Source organism: Bombina bombina, chromosome 5 (genome assembly GCF_027579735.1).
Source record: "Bombina bombina isolate aBomBom1 chromosome 5, aBomBom1.pri, whole genome shotgun sequence".
In the NCBI taxonomy this organism is placed as follows: Eukaryota; Metazoa; Chordata; class Amphibia; order Anura; family Bombinatoridae; genus Bombina; species Bombina bombina.
In genome coordinates this window covers 926,113,132-926,128,582 of record NC_069503.1, presented here as the reverse complement: position 1 = coordinate 926,128,582, position 15,451 = coordinate 926,113,132, and the positions used below count along the sequence as shown (strand labels likewise).

Below are 15,451 nucleotides of genomic sequence, written 5' to 3'. Positions count from 1 at the left end.
AGCAGAGATAAGGTAATAAAATGTTGATTTTCCATTGTTCTCTCAAAGTATTGGTGATTGTTTTAAGGACAGATATAAGATAAAGAAGCATGTATATGTGCACAATGTGATACAGTAATGAGATCTGATTATACCTACAAGCTCAACCTATTTTATTAGGCTGTGGCTTCAAAACACAAAATCAGAGCTTTAATATACAGAAATAAACCCTTAAAAGCTAATTTTCATACATTTTTTACTCTGCAGTTGGTAAAAAAAGCAGTTGTAAACACATTAAGGGAAAAACTATTTTACAGTATACTGTCCCTTTAACAAAGTATACATTAGTTTTGAGGGATGAAGGTATACTGACAGCATGGAAGTGATCTTATGAAATTTCACTTCTAAACATAATTAAAGAGTGATGTATGGTATTGTTAAACATATATCTGTCTGGACTTAAAACAAACTTGCTCGTTAGTCTCACATTTTTATTCATCTTTGAATTGTTTTTTAAACCATTTGAATTTGAGCTTTAAAAATGAATGGTCTCTGAGGCTTGTGGGAAAATAATATGCTTTCTTGTAATAGCACTGTATTTTCTTCAGTAGAAAGATTCCAAAAGCAGTTCTGGCTGTTGGACAACTTTTATTTCTGTGTAAGCGCTGATGTATTGTTGCACTTTGTTTTATCATTAAACATTTTAAGTCAGAGTTGCGCTTTTACTTATTTTTAGAATCTGTAGAAGTTTGCTGTATTGCTGGGACCAGGGAAAACCAGTGGAGAAAAAGCAGACCCTGCATATGTGGATTGATATTCAAATTAACATGCATGCCGATTGTTAAAGCTTGTTTTCTGCAATTGCTTTTCAAAGGCAAAACTCCACCAAATGCTTCATTTATTTAGAGGAACCGAGCCAGACTTTTCTCTGGAGTAGACAAGGTTTGCCACTGTCATTTTATGTGTAAAATGTAAGCATCTTATCTAATGACCGCTGACTGCAATTAGGGACAAATATATAACAGGTCTTTAAAGTCTGTGTGTGCCCTTACTGTTCTCAGATTTGGAGACCGCACATTTTTCAGAGTTGAATTACAGGAAAATGGGGAAAATAAATAAGGAACCTATATTATATATATATATATATATATATATATATATATATATATATATATATATATATATATATATATATATATATATATATATATATATATATATTTAACTGTGCATAACTAAATATTTTATATAACAAAAAGATGTTTTATGTTTCTTTAAATGTTTATATTTAAAGTAGTAGGAGTATTGCTGTGAAGTAGTATCCCTATGTAACTTAATAGAATGAAGAATAAACTAATAATTGTGTTTTGTGTAATAACAGGGTCAGATTTATTATTAGGCAAAAGGGGAAGCTGCCTTTGGATATCTACACACATATATTCTTCTGTAGCTAGTACAGCTTTATAATCCTGTGTGTGCAAGCTTGGCTGCTGTGCACTGCTAGTCAGAGAGCTGTACTGAGACTTTCTTACATTGAGTTATGCATCTTTTGTTTTTAGTGGTTTCATACACTAGTGAAAATGTTACTGGACACTACCAACATAAAAAGGAATGGTGAGAGTAGACTGTGATTCTGAAATTGAAATTCATTACTGTAAAATTAAAATATTAGGATATAAAAAGTAAACCACCGGCAGCATGAGAGAAAAACTAGAGATGAAGAGTAATATAATCTGGTGGATGCCAACATTTTCTACCCACATCTTTATTTCATTGTGCTGGCAAACATCTCTCAAACAAGTGATGGGCAAATGGCAACCTAGGTGTTGCATGTGGCCCTCTAAGGCCCCCAGCCGATATTGTAACAGGAAAAAAGTCCTATATTTTATTTTATAAACACAGAAATAATCTGTTTGACAATTCCTTATTTATGCCACTATTTCTTTCATGTAATTGGCAAGAGTCCATGAGCTAGTGCCGTATGGGATATACAATCCTACCAGGAGAGGCAAGGTTTCCCAAACCTCAAAATGCCTATAAATACACCCCTCACCACATCCACAATTCAGTTTTTACAAACTTTGCCTCCTATGGAGGTGGTGAAGTAAGTTTGTGCTTGATTTTCTTCTGTGATATGCGCTTCTCAGCATTTTGAAGCCCGATTCCTCTCAGAGTACAGTGAATGTAAGAGGGACGTGAAGGGAGTATCACCTATTGAATTCTATGGTTTTCCTTGCTGGAAATCTTTTCATAGTTTCTCTGTTATCGGTCATAGAGATTCATCTCCTACCTCCCTTTTCAGATCGACGATATACTCTCATATTCCATTACCTCTACTGATAACTGTTTCAGTACTGGTTTGGCTATCCGCTATATGTGGATGGGTGTCTTTGGGTAAGTATGTTTTTATTTCTTAAAGACACTCTCAGCTATAGTTGGCACTTCATGTATTAATGTAAAGTTCTAAATATATTTATTGTACTTATATTTGCCATGAGTCAGGTTTATCTATATTTCCTTTTGCAGACCATCAGTTTCAAAATTGGGAAAAAAAATATTTAGGAAGTTATTTTTTCTTACCTGGGGTATAGTCTTTTCTTCAAAATTGACTGTTTTCATTAATTTTCACAGCCAAAATTTAGGCTCGCGAGGCTGCAAAATGCTGATATTTATTGCGTCATTCTTGGCGCAAGAATTTTTTGCAAGTTGCGTCATTTCCGGATGTTGTTAGCGCCAAAAAAAAATTATTTAGCGTTGCGCATCATACTTAACGCCAAAAAATTTTATTATTTAAACCCCACTTCCTATATGCCTCTTGCCTTTTTCTATGCTTAGAGGGCTATACTGTTTTCATTTTTTCCCATTCCTGAAATTACCATATAAGGAAATTGATCATTTTGCTTTATATGTTGTTTTTTTCTCATACATTTGCAAGATGTCTCAATCTGATCCTGTCTCAGAAACCACTGTTGGATTCCTGCTGCCTGATAACAGTTCTACCAAAGATAAGTGTATCTGTTGTAAATTAGCAGAGATTATATCTCCAGCTGTAGTATGTAACTGTAGTCATGATAAGCTTTTACAAGCAGATAATGTATCCATCAGTACTAGTACTATGCCTGTTGTTCCTTCAACATCTAATGTACATGATATCCCTGTGAATATAAAAGATTTTATTGCTGATGTGATTTAGAAGGCTTTATCTACCATTCCGCTTTCTAATAAACGTAAAAGGTCTTTTAAAACTTCTCATAAAGATGATGAATTTTCAAATGACCGAAAACATACTGAATTATCCTCCTCTGATGAGGATCTATCTGATTTAGAAGATGGAGTATATTCGTTCCTTGTTGAAAGAAGTGTTAATTACTTTGTATATTGAGGAAACTAGTCCTCTTGATATTAAAACTAGTAAACATTTAAATTCTGTTTATAAACCTCCTGTGGTTACTCCAGAGGTTTTTCCAGTTCCTGATGCTATTTCTGATATGATTTCAAAGGAATGGAATAGGCCTGGTACTTCTTTTATTCCTTCTTCTAGGTTTAAAAAGTTGTATCCTTTACCAGCAGCCAGATTGGAGTTTTGGGAAAAAATCTCCAAAGTTGATGGGGCTATTTCTACTCTTGCCAAACATACTACTATCCCTATGGAAGATAGTACTTCATTTAAGGATCTTTTAGATAGGAAACTTGAATCTTATCTAAGGAAAGCTTATTTATTTTCTGGCTATCTTCTCAGGCCTGCAATTTCTATAGCTGATGTTGCAGCTGCATCCACCTTCTGGATGGAAAGCTTAGCGCAACAGGAAACAGATTATGATTTTTCTAGCATTGTTCGCTTGCTTCAACATGCTAATCATTTTATCTGTGATGCTATTTTTGATATCATCAACATTGATATTAAATCTATGTCTTTGGCTATTTTAGCTAGAAGAGCTTTGTGGCTCAAACATTGAAATGCTGACATGGTATCTAAGTCTAGATTACTATATCTTTCTTTCCAAGGTAACAATTTATTTAGTTCTCAGTTTGATTCCATTATTTCAACTGTCACTGGGGGGAAGGGAGTTTTTTTACCTCAGAATAAAAGATCTAAAGGTAAATCTAAAGCTTCTAATTGTTTTCCTTCCTTTCGACAGAATAAGGAACAGAAACCTAATCCTTCCCCCAAGGAGTCTGGTTCCAATTGGAAGCCTTCTTCATGTTGGAATAAATCCAAGCCTTTTAAGAATCCAAAGCCAGCCCCAAAGTCTGCATGATGGTGCGGCCCTCATTCCAGTTCAGCTGGTGGGGGGCAGATTACATTTTTTTCAGAACATTTTGTCAGATTCTGTCCAAAATCATTGGATTCAGAGCATTGTCTCTCAAGGGTATCAAATAGGATTCAGAATGAGACCTCCTGTGAGAAGGTTTTTGTTCTCTCATGCATTCCAGCAAATCCAGTGAAGGCTCAGGCTTTTCTGAAGTGTGTTTCAGATCTAGAGCTTTCAGGGGTAATTATACCAATTCCATTTCAGGAACAGGGTCTGGGGTTTTATTCAAATCTATTCATTGTCCCAAAGAAAGAAAATTCATTCAGGCCAGTTCTGGATCTGAAAATTTTGAACCGTTTTGTAAGAGTGCCAACTTTCAAAATAGTGACTATAAGGACTATTCTGCCTTTTGTTCAGCAAGGTCATTATATGTCCACGATAGACTTACAGGATGCATATCTTCACATTACGATTCATCCAGATCATTATCAGTTTCTGAGATTCTCTTTTCTAGACAAGCATTACCAATTTGTCGCTCTTCCATTTGGCCTAGCGACAGCTCCAAGAATTTTTTCGAAGTTTCTCGGTGCCCTACTCTCTGTAATCAGAGAACAGGGTATTGCAGTGTTTCCTTATTTGGATGATATCTTGGTACTAGCTCAGTCTTTACATTCTGCAGAATCTCACACGAATCAACAAGTGTTGTTTCTTCAAAGACATGGTTGGAGGATCAATTTACCAAAAAGTTCCTTGATTCCTCAGACAAGGGTCACCTTTTTAGGTTTCCAGATAGATTCAGTGTCCATGACTCTGTCTCTAACAGACAAGAGATGAATACAATTCAGTCTCAGTCATTCCCTTTAGTGGCTTTGTGCATGGAAGTTTTAGGTCTCATGAGTGCAGCACCGGACGCGATCCCCTTTGCTTGTTTTCATTTGAACCCTCTCCAGCTTTGTATGCTGAATCAATGGTGAAGGGTTTATACAAAGATATCACAATTAATATCCTTAAATCCCAATGTTAGACTCTCTCTCATTTGGTGGTTAGACCACCATCGTATAGTTCAAGGGGCCTCCTTTGTTCATCCAACCTGGACTGTAATCACAACAGATGCAAGTCTTTCAGGTTGGGGAGCTGTCTGGGGATCTCTGACAGCACAAGGGGTTTGGAAATCTCAAGAGGCGAGGTTACCAATCAATATTTTAGAACTCCGTGCTATTTTCAGGGCTCTTCAGGTTTGGCCTCTATTGAAGAGAGAACCATTCATTTGTTTTCAGACGGACAATGTCACAACTGTGGCATATGTCAATCATCAGGGTGGGACTTGCAGTCCCCTAGCTATGAAAGAAGTATCTCGGATACTTGCTTGAGCGGAATCCAGCTCTTGTCTAATTTCTGCAGTACATATCCCAGGTATAGACAATTGTAAAGTGGATTATCTCAGCCATCAGACTTTACATCTGGAGGAGTGGTCACTCCATCCAGATGTGTTTTTTTCAGATTGTTCAGATGTAGGATCTTCCAGAAAAAGATCTGATGGCTTCCCATTTGAACAAGAAACTTCCCAGGTACCTGTCCAGGTCCAGGGATCCTCAGGCGGAGCAGTTCCTTAGTTTTACCAACCTGCTTATATCTTCCCGCCCCTAGTTCTTCCAAAAGTGATCTCCAAGATCATCATGGAACATTCGTTTGTGTTTCTGGTAGCACCAGCATGGCCTCACAGGTTCTGGTATGCGGACCTTGTCCGGATGTCCAGTTGTCAACCATGGCCACTTCCTTTAAGACCAGATCTGTCCCAAGGACCGTTTTTCCATCAGGATCTCAAATCATAAATTTGAAGGTATGGAATTTCGAACGCTTAGTACTTAGTCATAGAGGTTTCTCCGACTCAGTGATTGATACTATGTTACAGGCTCGTAAATCTGTTTCTAGGAAGGTTTATTATAGAGTTTGGAAGACATATTTCATGGTGCTCTTTTCATAAATTCTCCTGGCATTCTTTTAGAATGCCTTGAATTTTACTGTTTCTTCAGGATGGTTTGGATAAAGGTTTGTCTGCATGTTCCTTGAAGGGACAATTCTCTGCTCTTTCTGTTTTATTTCACAGAAAGATTGCTAAACTTCCTGATATTCACTGTTTTGTTCAGGCTTTGGTCCATATCAAGCCTGTCATTAAATCAATCTCTCCTCATTGGAGTCTTAATTTGGTCCTGAGAGCTTTACAGGCTCCTCCTTTTGAGCCTATGCATTCTTTGGATATTAAACTACTTTCTTGGAAAGTGTTGTTCCTTTTTGCTATTTCTTCTGCTAGAAGAGTTTCTGAATTCATGTGAGTCACCTTTTCTGATTTTTCATCAGGCAAGGCAAGGCAGTTTTGCGGACTTCATTTAAATTTTTACCTAAAGTTGTGATTTCTAACAACATTAATAGGGAAATTGTTGCCCCCTCTTTGTGTCCTAATCCTAAGAATTCTTTGGAGAGATTCTTACATTCTCTGGATGTTGTAAGAGCTTTGAAATATTATCTTGAAGCTACTAAAGATTTCAGGAAGACTTCTAGTCTATTGTTTGTCTTTTCTGGTTCTAGGAAAGGTCAGAAAGATTCTGCCATTTCCTTGGCATCTTGGCTAAAGCATTTGATTCATAAGGCTTATGTGGAGTCAGGTCAGGCCCCGCCTCAGAGAATCACAGCTTATTCTACTAGATCAGTCTCCGCTTCATGGGCTTTTAAGAATGAAGCTTCAGTTGATCAGATTTGCAAAGCAGCGAATTGGTCTTCTTTGCATACATTTACTAAATGCTACCGTTTTGATGTATTTGTCTCTTCGGAAGCAGTTTTTGGTAGAAAAGTTCTTCAGGCAGCTGTTTCAGTTTTATTCATCTGCTTATGTTTTAAGTTTTTTTCTTTTCAATTATAAGAAAACAACTTATTGTTTTAGTTGGATTTAATTTTTTCAGTGGAAAATGGCTGTTTTGATTTTATCCCTCCCTCTCTAGTGACTCTTCTGTGGAGTTCCACATCTTGGGTATTGCTATCACATTCGTCACTAGCTCATGGACTCTTGCCAATTACATGAAAGAAAACATAATTTATGTAAGAACTTACCTGATAAATTAATTTCTTTCATATTGATAAGAGTCCATGAGATCCACCATTTTTATGATGGTTATGATTTTTTTGTATAAAGCGCAATTATATTTCCAGTTCCTTTTTTGATGCTTTTTATTCCTTTTTTTATCACCCCACTACTTGACTATTCGTTAAACTGAATTGTGGGTGTGGTGAGGGGTGTATTTATAGGCATTTTGGGGTTTGGGAAACTTTGCCCCTCCTGGTAGGATTGTATATCCCATACGTCACTAGCTCATGGACTCTTGCCAATATGAAAAAAAATAATTTATCAGGTAAGTTCTTACATAAATTATGTTTTTTACCCACACAGTAAACTTTATTGTGATCAATTTAAAGGGACACTGAACCCAAATTTTTTCTTTTGTGATTCAGATAGAGCATGCAATTTTAAGCAACTTTCTAATTGACTCCTATTATCACATTGTCTTCATTCTCTTGGTATCTTTATTTAAAATGCAAGAATGTAAGTTTAGATGCCGGCCCATTTTTGGTGAGTAAACTGGGTTGTTCTTGCCGATAAATACACCCACCAATGAACAAGTGCTTTCCATGGTTCTAAACCAAAAAAAAAAAATAGCTTAGATGCTATTTTTTCAAATAAAGAAAACAAAAGAACAAAGAAAAATGTATAATAGGTGTAAATTAGAAAGTTGCTTAAAATTGCATGCTCTATCGGAATCGCGAAAGAAAAAAATTGTGTTCAGTGTCCCTTTAAGGGTTAAAAGTGTATTGTGAAAATGCTTATGAGGTTTCATGGGTCTTTTGAATAATATAGCTTGCCTATTACAGCTCAAATATGGGATATTCTTAGTTGAATACTGAATCACAGACTTCTTTCCTAGCTGTGTGGTGTAAATCAGTGGTAGAATCCCACCTTTTGTCTTTACCACTTAGATTGTAAACTCTCTCAGGAGCAGGGCCCTTCTGTCACAGTCTGTCTTCCCTTGTTGGAATTTTTGGACACATTACATATAATAAACATAACAATATTAGCAATAGTACTAATTACTATTGTTTGTAAGATACCATTAATACATTAAACAAATGAGTAACTGTGGCCCAGTGTAAGCAAATATTTTATTCTGTCTATTTATGTGTCTTAAAAATATCACATTAGAATACAGAATGCACAGAATGCACAGATCCCCTGTGTTATAAACAATAGATCTTGTATGTTATCAACATTCAAATATAAAAAATAAACCACAACCTGCAACCTAGACATACATTAAACTAACACTTACTTTTTCTTCTTTCTCTCTCTTTTAAGATTGCTTCCAGCCACTCCTGTTTATCCTCCGATGTTTTTGCCATACAGACAAACCACTTGTTCTTGGCTGTGTTATGAATTTTCCAGCCATTGACTACTGTATTACCATTGCTGTGGAAATCGGCTAGAGAGAGGACAAAAAAAATAGAAATAAATTACGGAATATGAGGAAAAATATGTTGAAAAGCAATGACCTGACATAAAATAAGAGTTTACGATAACCTTATTAGAAAGTATACCTATTAATATTTTGTGTTCATTTAATACATTGGGTGCGATCACATATGTGGCGATGGCCGCCAAACACATCGTCAGCAATTTTTAGTCTAATCAAGCGATCACATATATGGCGCAGAAGACAAGTTACACATGTATATATGACACGTCATAGAACTGTAGTCGCCAGTCGGTATCAGGGGCGCGATCCAATATAGATCGCAGTTTGCGGCGCAAGTGAGGGAACCCACGTCGCCCGCAGTTTAAGCTCGCAACTCGAGCCATCCAATATGCGGCGCCGTCACTTGCTAAAGTGGCGCAAGTCTCACAAACCAGCGATGTCCAGAAATCTGCGTAAGTACAGATTTTTGGAGTCGCCAGTGACTTGCGCCACGTTAGAAACTGCCGGCGCCTATAAAACCTGACTAAAGTCTAAATCACCCGCACTGTCTAACACGCCTCCTAAACATAGCCCGACACGTCTAACACGCCTCCCTAACATAGCCCGACACGTCTAACCCTCTATCCGCTATCCCCCTCACTATCCTAACAATAAAAAAGCTATTAACCCCTAAACCGCCGCTCCCGTACCCCGCCGCAACCTAATAAAGTTATTAACCCCTAAACCGTCGCTCCCGTACCCCGCCGCCAGCTATATTATATCTATAACCCCCTAAAGTGAGCCCCTAACACCGCCGCCATCTATATTAAAATTATTAACCCCTAATGTAAGCCCCTTACACCGCCGCCATCTCTATTAAAATGATTAACCCCTAATTTAATCTACCTACCCCGCCGCCAGCTATATTATCTATATTAACCCTAAGTATATTATAGTTAATATAGGTATTACATTATATATATTAACTATATTAACCCTAATTATATTAGGGTTAATATAGTTAATATAGTTACTATAGTATTTATATTAACTATATTAACTCTATCTAACCCTAACACCCCTAACTAAATTTATATTAAATTAATCTAATTCATTTATAAACTAAAATATTCCTATTTAAATCTAAATACTTACCTATAAAATAAACCCTAAGATAGCTACAATATAATTAATAATTACATTGTAGCTATGTTAGGGTTAATATTTATTTTACAGGTAAATTGTTAATTATTTTAACTAGGTATAATAGCTATTAAATAGTTATTAACTATTTAATATCTACCTAGTTAAAATAATTACCCAATTACCTGTAAAATAAATCCTAACCTAAGTTACAAATACACCTACACTATCAATAAATTAAATAAACTACAAACATCTATATAAAAATACAATTAAATTAACTAAACTAAATTACAAAAAAAAACAAACACTAAATTTCAAAAAATAAAAAAAAGATTACAAGATTTTTAAGCTAATTACACCTATTCTAAGCCCCCTAATAAAATAATAAACCCCCAAAATAAAAAAAATTCCCTGCCCTATTCTAAATGAAACAAATTTCAAAGCTCTTTACCTTACCAGCCCTTAAAAGGGCCTTTTGTGGGGCATGCCCCAAAGAATTCAGCTCTTTTGCATACAAATACAATACCCCCCCCCATTACAACCCACCACCCACATACCCCTATTCTAAAACCACCCAAACCCCCCTTAAAAAAGCCTAACACTACCCCCCTGAAGATCTCCCTACCTTGTCTTCACCACACCAGACCGAACTCCTGATCCGATCCGGGCGATGTCTTCCTCCAAGCGGCAAAGAAGAATTCTTCCTCCGGCGATGTCTTCCTCCAAGCGGCAAAGAAGAATTCTTCCTCTGGCGACATCTTCCTCCAAGCGGCAGCAAAGTCTTCATTCTTCCGGCGGCATCTTCAATCTTCTTTCTTCGATCCGCCGCCGCGGAGCATCCATCCCGGACGACTACTGAACTACGAATGAGGTACCTTTAAATGAAGTCATCCAAGATGGCGTCCGCCGAATTCCGATTGGCTGATAGGATTCTATCAGCCAATCGGAATTAAGTTAGAAAAATCTGATTGGCTGATTGAATCAGCCAATCAGATGCAAGTTCAATCCGATTGGCTGATCCAATCAGCCAATCAGATTGAGCTCGCATTCTATTGGCTGATCGGAACAGCCAATAGAATGCAAGCTCAATCTGATTGGCTAATTGGATTAGCCAATCGGATTGAACTTGAATCTGATTGGCTGATTCAATCAGACAATCAGATTTTTCTAACTTAATTCCGATTGGCTGATAGAATCCTATCAGCCAATCGGAATTTGGCGGACGCCATCTTGGATGACGTCATTTAAAGGTACCTCATTCGTAGTTCAGTAGTCGTCCGGGATGGATGCTCCGCGGCGAAGCGAAGAAAGAAGATTGAAGATGCCGCCGGAAGAATGAAGACTTTGCTGCCGCTTGGAGGAAGACGTCGCCGGAGGAAGAATTCTTCTTTGCCGCTTGGAGGAAGACATCGCCGGAGGAAGAATTCTTCTTTGAATTTTTTTTATTTTGGGGGTTTATTATTTTATTAGGGGGCTTAGAATAGGTGTAATTAGCTTAAAAATCTTGTAATCTTTTTTTTATTTTTTGTAATTTAGTGTTTTTTTTTTTTTGTAATTTAGTTTAGTTTATTTAATTGTATTTTTAGATAGATGTTTGTAGTTTATTTAATTTATTGATAGTGTAGGTGTATTTGTAACTTAGGTTAGGATTTATTTTACAGGTAATTGGGTAATTATTTTAACTAGGTAGATATTAAATAGTTAATAACTATTTAATAGCTATTATACCTAGTTAAAATAATTAACAATTTACCTGTAAAATAAATATTAACCCTAACATAGCTACAATGTAATTATTAATTATATTGTAGCTATCTTAGGGTTTATTTTATAGGTAAGTATTTAGATTTAAATAGGAATATTTTAGTTTATAAATGAATTAGATTAATTTAATATAAATTTAGTTAGGGGTGTTAGGGTTAGATAGAGTTAATATAGTTAATATAAATACTATAGTAACTATATTAACTATATTAACCCTAATATAATTAGGGTTAATATAGTTAATATATATAATGTAATACCTATATTAACTATAATATACTTAGGGTTAATATAGATAATATAGCTGGCGGCGGGGTAGGTAGATTAAATTAGGGGTTAATCATTTTAATAGAGATGGCGGCGGTGTAAGGGGCTTACATTAGGGGTTAATAATATTAATATAGCTGGCGGCGGTATAGGGGGATTAGATTAGGGGTTAATAATTTTTATATAGGTGGCGGCGGTGTAAGGGGTCAGATTAGGGGATAGATAAGGTAGATGACAGCGGTGTAAGGGGTTCTAATTAGGGGATAGATAAGGTAGATGGCGGCGGTTTTAGGGGCTCACAGTAGGGGGTTAGTTTATGTAGATGGCGGCGGGGTCAGGGAGCGGCGGTTTAGGGGTTAATAACTTTATTAGGGATTTCGGGGGGGGGGGGGGGATCGCGGTTGACAGGTAGATAGACATTGCGCATGCGTTAGGTGTTAGGTTTATTTTAGAAGATCGCGGTTGACAGGGAGATAGACATTGCGCATGCGTTAGGTGTTAGGTTTATTTTAGCAGGCAGGTTAGGGAGTTACAGGGCTCCAATAGTCAGCGTAAGGCTTCTTACGACTGCTTTTTGTGGCGAGGTGAAAATGGAGTAAGTTTTCTCCATTTTCGCCATGTAAGTCCTTACGCTGCATATTGGATACCAAACTGCGCTGGTTTGGTATACCTGCCTATAGCCCAAAAAACTACGGGCGACGGCAGAAATATACGCGCGTAACTTCTAGGTTACACCGTATATGTGACACCAAACCCGCGCAAATATTGGCGTTGCCGGCTTTTGCGGGCAACGATTTTTATCGGATGGACCCCCAGATATTCAGCGCAAGGACTTACACACGCAGAATGAAGATATTTTACTCCATTTTCACCTCACCACACATAGGCCGGTGCAGCATGCCTTGTGCTGAGTATAAAAGTACTGTAACTCCCGGAAGCCTTATCATCACCTAACACATGCCTAATATCAACCCTTTAACCACCATGCCCCCATATTGCAATGTCTAATAAACATATTAACCCCTAAACCACCATCCCCTACAATGCAAACTACCTAATAAATGTATTAACCCCTCAACTGCCACCCCCCATAATACAAACTACCTAATAATAAACATTTTAACCTCTAAACTGCCAACTCCCCACAGCACAAAGTACCTAATTAACCTATTCACTTCTAATCTGCCAACCCCCCACAATGCATAGTATGTAATTACACTATTAACCCCTAAACCGCCAACCCCCAAAACATAAAGTATTTAATTACACTATTAACCCCTAAACCACCAACCCCCACAACGCAAAGTATCTAATAAAACTATTAAAACCTAAACCGCCAACCGACATTACGCAAAATATTTAACTAAAAACTAAGCCCCCTTACCTAACACCCCAAAACTTAACCCCAATTAAAATACACTTACATGAAATAAAAATACTAACTACATTAAAAATGATAAACAGTTATAAAAAGTGAAAAAAAACTAAATTACTAAAAAAAAACAACTAACATTACTCAAAATAAAAAAACCTACCCTTAGGGGTTAATAGGTTTATATAGTGGTTTTCATTGGGGGGGGGGGGGGTAGTGGTTTGGGGTTAATACATTTTATTAATAATTGCAATGTGGGGGATGGCGGATTATGAGTTAATATGTTTATATAGTGGTTTGAATTGTGTGGGGTTGGCGGTTTAGGGGTTAATAACTTTAAATAGTAGTTGCGATGTGGGGGGATGGCAGATTAGGGGTTTTGAATGGTGTTTTGATGTGTTGGTTTAAATTTTTCTAGCCGTTTAGATTTTCATGTGTGATTTCAACATTTTTTATTTTTTTTTGTAACACGCTGCAATATGTTATACTGCCTTTGCCAGAAATATGTATTTGCACACATTTCTGAACCTCGCCAGTTTTTACAACTTACGACAGTATAGCATCTGGCGGCGCAGTTTATGTGATTCACCCGATTTGCGATAAAGTTTGCCACTGTCATTTTGTTAACAAGTCTGTATTATTTTGCAGTTCCTTTTCAGCTCAACCCTGCTAAAGGAAATAAGGGACAGCTATGAAACAGTATTAAGCTTGTGAAGACTCTAGCTTTGAGAATTTCATGATTTTATGTTGGTAGTTCATGCCTGCTAACAGAATCGTGGGACTTATCAGCAAATAGGCAATTGATTGGTTACAATCATACATTTCCTGTTAGTCTTAAAATCATTTTAAACAGCTTCATCTTAGCATGTTTTCCATATTTCGCATTGAAGTCTTTGCAGTTCCTTCATATACATGATAATAAAGCTTTAAAATATTTTTATGTGCCCCTATTGAGAAAGTCTATTAAAAATAATAATAAAATAGGGGAAAAATAATATGATGAATATGTATATTGTTTCTGAAATGTACTTCATAAAATAGACATTTTTATGGTAGAGAATTGTAGTCCTATGACTATTGCTTTTGGTCTATATAACACACAGTTCTATCTGTCCTTCAAAATACCCTCTTTTAGACTGAATAAATATATTTTTGAGTATATTTTTTGAGTATTATCTCCATTTAATTTATCTATAAAACCAAACTAAACAGATGAGTTGTGATCACTAATGTTGGTTCCAGTTTTTTGCGATACACTCACCTGTTCCATCATCAACATTTTCAACCTCCATGACCTCTGTGTTGATTCGACCTCGAAAAATATAACGAATCCCATCTGTGGATGCTTTGTTGTTTTTCAAACGTCTTGAGATGAAAAAAGATGGATGTTAGTTCCCTGCTATAAAATATTATTATCTCACAAACATAAAATTACGTAGGGTCAAATAGTTTTCTGAAGGTTGTGAAGTCCAGATGAGGAAATTATTCCTTGAAGGTTGTCAAATAAAATTCAACTTTTAATTGCTTTTAAATGATTCATATAACTACACAGCACAAGGGCCTAGCTTGTTGAGTGCTTAGTTTAATGATGTTGTAGAAGCAAAACCCATTGAATGCTAGTTTATTGACCCTGGGTCATAAAATGAATACAATATTTTATCAAGCACTGAAAAATATGTCCTAGTTAGATTCATCTTTGCAAACATAAAATCAAACAGTAAATCGTCATCATCAGAAGAAGCAGGGGGACAAGAGATTATATGAAACAGAGACACCATGTTCTTAAAAAAAAATAAAAAATCTAAATTTCTTTGATTCACAAGGCCAAGGAAGGTTATAGTTTTCTGACTATAAGAGATAAATGATATAAAGACCACAAAATACGTTTTTTTCATCTTCAAACCAATACTGTAGCTGCAATTAAACTACAGCACATAAAAAATTCCAGCTAAAAAATAATGTTCTAAAAAAATAAATCAAGTGCTAGAAGGAGCAGGAAATTAAGGAAAGAGAGACCGTCACAGATACAAAAGAAGACAAAAATACTCATATTTTCTCATATGTTTACTTGTGTTATATAGCTTTAAACTCTACAAAAATGCTCCATAAAAAAGTAACCAACATGCAGCTTATAGGTTAGACTATAATTAATTTTTGTTCACATTATTTAC

At 36.2% G+C, this 15,451-nt stretch overlaps 1 protein-coding gene across 1 annotated transcript in view; it reads right to left on the bottom strand.

Annotated features, from left to right (window-relative positions):
• The window catches only part of PREX2 (phosphatidylinositol-3,4,5-trisphosphate dependent Rac exchange factor 2), a 689,594-nt gene that overhangs the window by 417,797 nt on the left and 256,346 nt on the right, over nt 1-15,451 (bottom strand). The window contains exons 8-9 of the mRNA XM_053715101.1: nt 14,542-14,645; nt 8,609-8,758 (exon numbers count right to left, since the gene is read on the bottom strand). Coding sequence (XP_053571076.1) covers nt 8,609-8,758; nt 14,542-14,645 — 254 coding nt within the window. The remainder of the gene's footprint in view (nt 1-8,608; nt 8,759-14,541; nt 14,646-15,451) is intronic.